We start from the raw sequence: 10,622 nt of genomic DNA on the forward strand, positions 1-10,622 counted from the left end.
TAGGTCTATGGTCAGTGGAAGTCAGAGGTCCCTGGTGAATATGGAAAGGTTGACTCCGCGTAGTATATGGTGGTTGTAGCTCTATGGTCAGTGGGAGTCAGAGGTCCTTGGTGGATATGGAGAGCTAGACTTGGCATACTATATGGTGGGTGTAGGTCTATAGTCAGTGGAGGTCAGGGTGTGGAGGTCCCTGGTGAGTATGGAGAGCTAGACTCGGCATAGTATATGGTGGTTGTAGGTCTATGGTCAGTGGAAGTCATGGTGTAGTGCTCCCTGGTGAGTATGGAGAGCTAGACTCGGCATAGTATATGGTGGTTGTAGGTGTATGATCAGCGGAGGTCAGGTGTGGAGGTCAGAGGTCCCTGGTAAGTAATTGGTGTATGTTTCTATTGTATACTTCAGTAAAACCAGATGATTATGTTCTAATGCCCCCAAAGGTTGCTGGTTCTCTTAGAGGGCTCCTGGAATGTCCATCAGGTGTAACCAGCCTCGTCTAATCCATCTGCATTACACAGCTCACTTTCTATTGTTTATAACCCCTAAGCCTAGTGTTCTTGTCCTAAGAATGGGGTAGTCAGTAAGTGTGTCTGAAAGTTCAGAATATTCCTTATACTCTAAAGTGATTGGTGACCAACACCCTCCAGGACATTGTGTCATTGCTCACATCCATAACCATCCATAACTCGCTATACATCCCTCTGTGTACCTTGTTCATGTTTCCTATCACTAGTGAAAGCTATATTTTATATTAGAAGAACCCTCAGACTACCAGGAGAACCCTCTAAGTTAAGTAATTGATTAGTTTGACAGTATTGTTGGTTGTAGGATTCTGTTGTCTCACTTATCTCCTTGATATTGGGGGTTGTAGGACTCTTTTGTCTCTCCGATCTCCTTGGTATTGGGCATTGTAGGACTCTGTTGTCTCACCCAGCTCCTGTTGTGTTCTCTTTCAGATATCATGCGGTTCCGGGTTCAAATTTGGTTCCACAGTCTTTTGTTTGTTGGGGCCCTTTTGCTTCTGGCAAGTCTAAAACTTTCAGCTAAGACCCCAAGGATCCTCATCAAACCTCCTGATGTGAGAAGAAATTCAGTGACGCTGCATGACGGGGTCTTCACCTACCACCTGAACCTTTCACACTTCCAGGAAGAATATCCTCACCTTCAGAGTTATCAATGCTCCCTCCTCTATACCCCCCAACTAGAGAATGAGGGCACCTCACCAATACTATTACTGGCTATCAAATCCCACCCAGCATCATTCATCAGAAGAGCGGCACTGAGAAGAACATGGGCAAAAAGACTAGAAGTGATGGGGTACAGGGTGAGGCCAATCTTCTTGATGGCAGTAAGTGATCATGACAAGCAGATGGAGATACTGAAGATGGAGAAGGCTGAATATGAGGATATCCTACTGTGGGACTTCATGGAAGGACACCACAACTTGTCCCTCAAGGAGCGGTGTTTCTTGGAGTGGCTATACTACAACCCCCACCAGGCAAATTTTATATTCAAAGGTCAGTGGTTTCCAGGGTTTACCTAGGAGAAGATATGTGTGGTGTCTTCTAGGAGATTATATGTGTGGTGTCTTCTAGGAGATTATATGTGTGGTATCTTCTAGGAAATTATATATGTGGTATCTGCTAGGAGAATATGTGTGGTGTCTTCTAGATGATGTGTTGTGTCTTCCAGATGATATGGGGATATATACGCCTCCTAAACTTCAGGAGATGTTATGTGAGGTATCTTCTAGGAGATGGTGATATATGTGGTATCTTCCAGGTGATTGTGTTCTTGTCTTCTACAGTAGATGATGATATGTTGTGTTGTCTTCTAGGTGATGACGATGTATTTGCGAATCCATCCTCCTTGGTCAGATACGTTAAGGAGCATCCATCTCCATCCACACTGCATGGTGCGATTCAGAGACACTCCTTTGTCTTTCGCCACTCCAAATACAAAATCTCTTATACCTTGCACCCACATTCTAAATATCCCTATTTCTTATCTGGTGGAGGTTTCCTCTTCCCGAGAGCCTCAGTCCAGCCCCTGTATCAGGCGTCCCTGCAGTTGCCTGTCTTTCCACTGGATGACGTATATCTTGGCTTCTTGTCTTTGGCCGCTAATCTCACTCTCCAAGATGACAGCCGCTTTTATGTTTTTGGACTGAAATTTGACCCTTGTAACTACCAACAAGCTCTTGTGGTGCACAGTACAGAACCCAACCACCTGCTACAAATCTGGGGAGTGGTCCAACAAGCCCAATGTAATGGCACAACACCCAACAATAAGTGATGAGGAACCCATACTAGACAAGGGGAGCGACGTGGCTCAAAAAGAGGGATGGGCTTCGATGCCTGAAAATCATATATGTATTTATTATCTAAAGCCTAAATCACAGGACAAGCGGTAGGATCTGCGATACAAGAGACTACTCGGGATGTGGCACGGACTTATTTATGGGGATTCCTACACCTCCTTCCTTGGTTACAATGTAAATGATTAAGATTCAGTCTTTAGGACTCCTCTGATGGTGAATTGACCTCCTTATGCTTTTGCAGTGGCTGACTGGCACTGAGCACCTGTACTAGCACATTGCTATTGGTTAATGATCCATAACCACATTTCTATACTTGTTTTGAATCCTTTAGATCTTTTTCTTTTCCTTCTATCTGCCACTTTTTATAATTATTCATTCCCTCTCTCCCTATACCTGTGGGCGGAGTCTTCCCAATGTGGTGTCTGCCAGATCAGGCCAATCAGGGTTCTTCTCCTGCTGCTCACCCTCATGATGACAATAAGTAACTGCAGCTGCATCCCCTCCTTCCCTCCATGTCTTGTATGTAATAAACTTCTTTAGCATGGCCCCAGTGGCTTTGAGGTCCTAGTGCTAATATTGTTTCAAGGATATGCAAGCGCCCATCCTGCTTATTAAAGGACCAATGTGTGCGTTCTCATCATTGAGTGCGCCGATCACTAACCACCCTTTATTTTAGAAGGATCCCATCCCCATAAGAGGGTGCCTAAGAAATAAGCTGCTTAGTGTCTTGCAAAAGGTGTCACTGTTTTACTCATATTTGTCCTATGCTTGTATTACCTGACTATTACCTGTTCCTCTTGTCCTGACTTTAACCTGATTACTGTAATAACTCTGTGCCGCCTGCCCTGACCTCTGCCTGATTACTGTACTAACTCTGCCACCTGTGCTGTCTTTAGCCTGATTACTGTAATAACTCTGCCTCCTGTTCTGACTTCAGCCTGAGTAGTGTAATAACTCTGTGCCGCCTGCCCTGACCTCTGCCTGATTACTGTACTAACTCTGCCACCTGTGCTGTCTTTAGCCTGATTACTGTAATAACTCTGCCTCCTGTTCTGACTTCAGCCTGAGTAGTGTAATAACTCTGTGCCGCCTGTCCTGACCTCTGTCTGATTACTGTAATACCTCTGCCACCTGTGCTGTCTTTAGCCTGATTACTGTAATAACTCTGCCTCCTGTTCTGACTTCAGCCTGAGTAGTGTAATAACTCTGTGCCGCCTGTCCTGACCTCTGTCTGATTACTGTAATACCTCTGCCACCTGTCCTGACCTCTTTCTGATTATTATAATTACTTTTCCGCCTGTCCTGACTTCTGCCTGATTACTATAATTACTCTTCCACCTGTCCTGACTTCTGCCTGATTACTGTAATAACTCTGCCCCCTGTCCTGACCTCTGACTGATTACTGTACTAACTCTGCCACCTCTCCTGACCTCTGAATGATTACTATAACTCTGCTGCCTGTCCTGACCTTAGCCTGATTACTGTAATAACTCTGCCGCCTGTCCTGACCTCTGCCTGATTACTGTAATAACTCTGCCGCCTGTCCTGACCTCTGCCTGATTACTGTAATAACTTTGCTGCCTGTCCTGACCTCATCCTGATTACTGTAATAACTCTGCTGCCTGTCCTTACCTCATCCTGATTACTGTAATAACTCTGACGCCTCTCCTGACCTCAGCCTGATTACTGTAATAACTCTGCCACCTCTCCTGACCTCAGCCTGATTAGTGTAATAACTCTGACGCCTCTCCTGACCTCTGCCTGATTACTGTAATAACTCTGCCACCTCTCCTGACCTCAGCCTGATTAGTGTAATAACTCTGATGCCTCTCCTGACCTCTGCCTGACTACTGTAATAACTCTGCCACCTCTTCTGACCTCTGCCTGATTACTGTAATAACTCTGCCGCCTGTCCTGACCGCTGCCTGATTACTGTAATAACTCTGCCACCTGTCCTGACCGCTGCCTGATTACTGTAATAACTCTGCCGCCTGTCCTGACTTCAGCCTGATTACTGTAATAACTCTGCCGCCTGTCCTGACCTTAGCCTGAATTCTGTAATAACTCTGCCGCCTGTCCTGACCTCAGCCTGGTTACTGTAATAGCTCTGCCGCCTGTCCTGACCTCAGCCTGATTACTGTAATAACTCTGCCACCTCTCCTGACCTCTGCCTGATTACTGTAATAACTCTGCCGCCTGTCCTGACCTCAGCCTGATTACTGTAATAGCTCTGCCGCCTGTCCTGACCTCAGCCTGATTACTGTAATAACTCTGCCACCTGTCCTGACCTTTGCCTGATTACTGTAATAACTATGCCGCCTCTCCTGACCTCAGCCTGATTACTGTAATAACTCTGACGCCTCTCCTGACCTCAGCCTGAATACTGTAATAACTCTGCTGCCTGTCCTGACCTCATCCTGATTACTGTAATAACTATGCCGCCTCTCCTGACCTCTGCCTGATTACTGTAATAACTCTGCCGCCTGTCCTGACCTCAGCCTGATTACTGTAATAGCTCTGCCGCCTGTCCTGACCTCAGCCTGATTACTGTAATAACTCTGCCGCCTGTCCTGACCTTTGCCTGATTACTGTAATAACTATGCCGCCTCTCCTGACCTCAGCCTGATTACTGTAATAACTCTGACGCCTCTCCTGACCTCAGCCTGAATACTGTAATAACTCTGCTGCCTGTCCTGACCTCATCCTGATTACTGTAATAACTATGCCGCCTCTCCTGACCTCAGCCTGATTACTGTAATAACTCTGACGCCTCTCCTGACCTCAGCCTGAATACTGTAATAACTCTGCTGCCTGTCCTGACCTCATCCTGAATACTGTAATAACTCTGCCGCCTCTCCTGACCTCTGCCTGATTACTGTAATAACTATGCCACCTCTCCTGACCTCTGCCTGATTACTATAATAACTCTGCCGCCTCTCCTGACCTCATCCTGATTACTGTAATAACTATGCCGCCTCTCCTGACCTCTGCCTGATTACTTAATAACTCTGCCACCTCTCCTGACTTCAGCTTGATTACTATTATAACTCTGTGTTGTGTGCCCATTTCAGGATAGAGGTTTATCCACAGGAGTATAGGTGGTGAGCTGGAGACAAGAGTAGACAAGTCCATTGTTGGGTTACAGTGGACATGGGATGGAAAACAAAGAATATGATGCTAAGCCAGTGCCAATGTTGCATAGTGGCCACCTAGAAAGCTCTTGAGAGACCCACAGAGTAGAGATATAAACATAATATCGCCTAGCAAGATTTGGAGAACATCACTAGAAACATTCTTACCGTCCTCCTAGGAATCAGCATGAAAATACTGTACTATAGGTCTGTATATCAAAGATAAATTGTGTTTTAGCAGCAGTAGCGCCTCCTAGAGTGAACTGCTGCAGCTACATATACTGTGCCTTACCTATGAGCTGTATTTGCCCCACTGTCATGTGAGGTAAGAAAAGTAAAATTTTCTGTTTTAAACAATTTGGTCTGCGACTGTTTCTTTAACACTCACGCATCTTGTTACAAGTTGTCTTGCATATTGCTACTTCTGTAATCCCCTGTGATGGATCTTGGTGCCTCCTGCTGTAATCCCATGTCCTGGATATTGGTCCCTCCTGCTGTTATCCCATGTCCTGGATATTGGTTCCTCCTGCTGTAATCCCCTGTCCTGCACATTGGTCCCTTCTACTGTAATCCCCTATCCTGGATATTGGTCCCTCCTGTTGTAATCCTCTGTCCTGGATATTGGTCCCTTCTGCTGTAATACCCTGTCCTGGATATTGGTTCCTCCTGCTGTAATTCCCTGTTCTGGATATTGGTCCCTTCCTCTGTAAACCCCTATCCAGGATATTGGTCCCTCCTGTTGTAATCCTCTGTCCTGGATATTGGTCCCTTCCACTGTAATCCTCTGTCCTGAATATTGGTCCCTCCTGCTGTAATCCTCTATCCTGGATATTGGTCCCTTCTTCTATAATCCCCTGTCCTGGATATTGGATCCTCCTGCTGTAATTCCCTGTTCTGGATATTGGTCCCTCCTGCTGTAATCCTCTGTCCTGGATATTGGTCCCTTCCTTTGTAATCCCCTATCCTGGATATTGGTCCCTCCTGCTGTAATCCTCTGTCCTGGATATTGGTCCCTTCCTCTGTAATCCCCTATCCTGGATATTGGTGCTTCCTGCTGTGATCCTCTGTCCTGGATATTGGTTCCTCCTGCTGTAATCCCATGTCCTGGATATTGATCCCTCCTGCTGTAATCCTCTGTCCTGGATATTGGTCCCTTCTTCTGTAATCCTCTGTCCTGGATATTGGTTCCTCCTGCTGTAATTCCCTGTTCTGGATATTGGTCCCTTCCTCTGTTAACCCCTATCCTGGATATTGGTCCCTCCTGTTGCAATCCTCTGTCCTGGATATTTGTCCCTTCTGCTGTAATCCCCTGTCCTGGATATTGGTCCCTTCCGCTGTAATCCCCTGTCCTGGATATTGGTCCCTTCTTCTGTAATCCCCTGTCCGGATATTGATCCCTCCTGCTGTAATCCTGTCCTGGATATTGATCCCTTCTGCTGTAATCCTCTGTCCTGGATATTGGTCCCTCCTGCTGTAATCCTCTGTCCTGGATATTGGTCCCTTCCACTGTAATCCCCTGTCCTGGATATTGGTCCCTTCTACTGTAATCCCCTGTCCTGGATATTGATCCCTCCTGTTGTAATCCTGTCCTGGATATTGGTCCCTCCTGCTGTAATCCTCTGTCCTGGATATTGGTCCCTTCCGCTGTAATCCCCTGTCCTGGATATTGGTTCCTCCTGCTGTAATTCCCTGTTCTGGATATTGGTCCCTTCCTCTGTAATCCTCTATCCTGGATATTGGTCCCTTCTTCTATAATCCCCTGTCCTGGATATTGGATACTCCTGCTGTAATTCCCTGTTCTGGATATTGGTCCCTCCTGCTGTAAATCCCCTATCCTGGATATTGGTCCCTTCCTCTGTAATCCCCTGTCCTGGATATTGGTTCCTCCTGCTGTAATCCTCTGTCCTGGATATTGATCCATCCTGCTGTGATCCTCTGTCCTAGATATTGGTTCCTCCTACTGTAATCCCCTGTCCTGGATATTGGTTCCTTCCTCTGTAATTCCCTATCCTGGATATTGGTTCCTCCTGCTGTAATCCCATGTCCTGGATATTGATCCCTCCTGCTGTAATCCTCTGTCCTGGATATTGGTCCCTTCCTCTGTAATCCCCTATCCTGGATATTGGTTCCTCCTGCTGTAATCCCATGTCCTGGATATTGATCCCTCCTGCTTTAATCCCCTGTCCTGGATATTGGTCCCTTCCTCTGTAATCCCCTATCCTGGATATTGGTGCCTCCTGCTGTGATCCTCTGTCCTGGATATTGGTCCCTTCCGCTGTAATCCCCTGTCCTGGATATTGATCCCTCCTGCTGTAATCCTCTGTCCTGGATATTGATCCCTTCTGTTGTAATCCTCTGTCCTGGATATTGATCCCTCCCATTCTAATCCTCTGTCCTGGATATTGATCCCTCCTGCTGTAATCCCCTGTCCTAGATATTGGTCCCTCTTGCTACAATCCCCTGTCCTGGATATTGGTCCCTCCTGCTGTAATCCCCTGTCCTGGATATTGGTCCCTCTTGCTACAATCCCCTGTCCTGGATATTGGTCCCTCCTGCTGTAATCCGCTGTCCTGGATATTGGTCCCTTCCTCTTTAATCCCCTGTCCTGGATATTGCTCCCCCTGTAGCAGTCACTTGTCTTGCCTCATTCTTATAATTTTGCAAGTATTGGACACCTTGTTGGTTTTTCATTAATCCCTTTCCGCCAGTTTTCTGGCATACAGCAATGATATGGTGGTGCACATTTGGCGCTCTCCATTTATTGTGTAAATGTGGGCGGTGCCGGCAGAGTCGGGGTGGTGATGCCTTGATGCAACAGATTCAGAAAACTGAATTCCAATGGTAATCTACAGCATTTTCTTACTAGATTTCCATCTTGGCGCAGGAAGTCTGAATGATTTATGAAGGGGCCACAATCTGATAAATCTCATTCCCTGCTCCAGGTGGGGCTTTTATTAGGACTGGTGTAATGATATGACAGTCCTAATAAATCTGCCACATTGCCTCTTCAAAGTTGTCATGTAATCATCTCTGCTCATCTCCTCATCTCTCCATTTTTAGCCATATTTCCTCCTCCCTTCATATTATCTTCAGTTCATCTTCTCCCTCCTTCATCTACTTTCTCCTTCATCTTCTCCGTCCATCTCTCTTTTTACCTTTTATTTTCCTCTCCCTTCATCTTCTCTCCCTCCTTCCTAAGGCCGCTCAAATTTTGTTCTTAGTTTTATCATTTGTTTTTAGGTTTGGTTCTCCTTCTGTTCCTCACCAGATCTTCGTCATTCATGTAGCATGCTACATGCCGAAATTCTCTTGTTCTCGGAAATTTTACCCCTAAACTTCTATATAACTGCTTAAGGTCTCAGCATGGAGTAACATGATGTGGCCAAAACCTCTGCAAACGTTTGGTCAATATGGGTTGGTGAATATGGGGATCATGATATGAGCTGAACTGAGGAGATTTCTGAGATCAGGGGATGAACATCTGGCAGGTATCAGAGAATATTCACAGCTCCGCGTTGTAAGGTTGGGATTAGGAGATCCTCTGGTCTCAGTGTTGTTGGAAATGTTCTCAAACAGCTCATATAACAGGACATTCTTTTCCATCCGCTGTTTGTAAAAGTTTCCCTGCACACATCAGTTTGCTGTGCTGCCCCTCCCCCTCAGCATCGGAGTGTGAGGGGAGAAGTCTCTTGCGATGTCACAGCTTACTCCACTGTCAGGCGGAGCTGCACGGGAGTTTCCTCCATGTCCTGTGCACCCAGCAATTCAGCCAAAGGTAAGTATATATTCTTGGGTAAAATATGTGTATATGTGTTTACATTATGTGTCTTATATACTGTGCGAGTCCTGTATATGTGTAGATAGGTGTAGGTGTGTGTATATGTTGTATATGACTGTATGTGTGTGAGTAGATGTGTATATGTGAAAGTATATACAGCATATCAATGTCTATCTATCTATCTATCTATCTATCTATCTCTCTGTCTTTCTATCTATCTATCTATCTATCTATCTATCTGCTATCAATCTATCTCCTATCTATCTATCTATCTATCTATCTATCTATCTCTCTGTCTTTTTATCTATCTATCTATCTATCTATCTGCTATCAATCTATCTCCTATCTATCTATCTATCTATCTATCTATCTATCTATCTATCTCTCTGTCTTTTTATCTATCTATCTATCTATCTATCTATCTATCTATCTGCTATCAATCTATCTCCTATCTATCTATCTCCTATCTATCTATCTATCTATCTATCTATCTATCTATCTATCTATCTATCTATCTGCTATCAATCTATCTCCTATCTATCTATCTATCTATCTATCTATCTATCTATCTATCTACAGTGTTGGCCAAAAGTATTGTCACCCCTGCAATTCTGTCAGATAATACTCATTTTCTTCCACAAAAGGATTGCAATCACAAATTCTTTTGTATTATTATCTTCATTTAATTTGTCTGCAAAGGAAAACCACAAAAATAATTGTCAAAAAGCCAAATTGGATATAATTCCACAGCAAACATAAAAAGGGGGTGGACAAAAGTATTGGCACTGTTTGAAAAATCATGTGATGCTTCTCTAATTTGTGTAATTAACAGCACCTGTTACTTACCTAAGGCACCTAACAGGTGGTGGCAATAACTAAATCACACTTGCAGCCAGTTGGACTTTCCCTTTGCCTTGACTGCTAGGCTCAACAGCGGCTAAGCTACTCTGTGCTCCCAATCTGGATCTAGGGCTCTTTTGTTCTGCCATGGACATTGCACCTCCTTTGGATCTACCTGATTGGGAATTGGCTGCCCCTCCTCCGCCACCACCTTCAGTGTGGTCCCAGCAGAAGACAAAGAAACGTCAGCAGAACCCTCCTGATGCGGTTCCGAGACAACAGCAGGTGGATTTCCCACCCTCTTCGTGTTGACTTTTCTTCCTTATTTTTCTAGGTCTTGCGCTGAACTGTTTCCCTGTTTTTCTTACAGACTGACCACTGTTCGCTTGATATTTTTGATTCATCACTAAATATTGTAGATTGTGTCTTATTAGCAGGTTCTCCCCTTCGTTTTCCCTCTTTGTTTTTTCTTTTTTCTCTCCTGCCTTTTTGCAGGCAGAGTAGGAGGTCGCCTTTCTTCCATCTTTAGTGGTTTGCTTCCACCCCCTTCAACTTA

General features: G+C 45.0%; 1 protein-coding gene across 1 annotated transcript; it reads left to right on the forward strand.

Moving 5' to 3' along the window:
• Positions 1–958: 958 nt before the first annotated feature.
• Positions 959–2,292, forward strand: LOC142204754 (N-acetyllactosaminide beta-1,3-N-acetylglucosaminyltransferase 3-like). Its single transcript, XM_075276073.1, has 2 exons — positions 959–1,514; positions 1,835–2,292. Exons 1-2 carry the CDS (start codon positions 959–961, stop codon positions 2,290–2,292), a joined length of 1,014 nt encoding a protein of 337 aa, XP_075132174.1.
• The last annotated feature ends 8,330 nt before the right edge of the window (positions 2,293–10,622 follow it).

The sequence above is a fragment of the Leptodactylus fuscus genome, chromosome 5 (genome assembly GCF_031893055.1).
Source record: "Leptodactylus fuscus isolate aLepFus1 chromosome 5, aLepFus1.hap2, whole genome shotgun sequence".
Classification (NCBI taxonomy): domain Eukaryota; kingdom Metazoa; phylum Chordata; class Amphibia; order Anura; family Leptodactylidae; genus Leptodactylus; species Leptodactylus fuscus.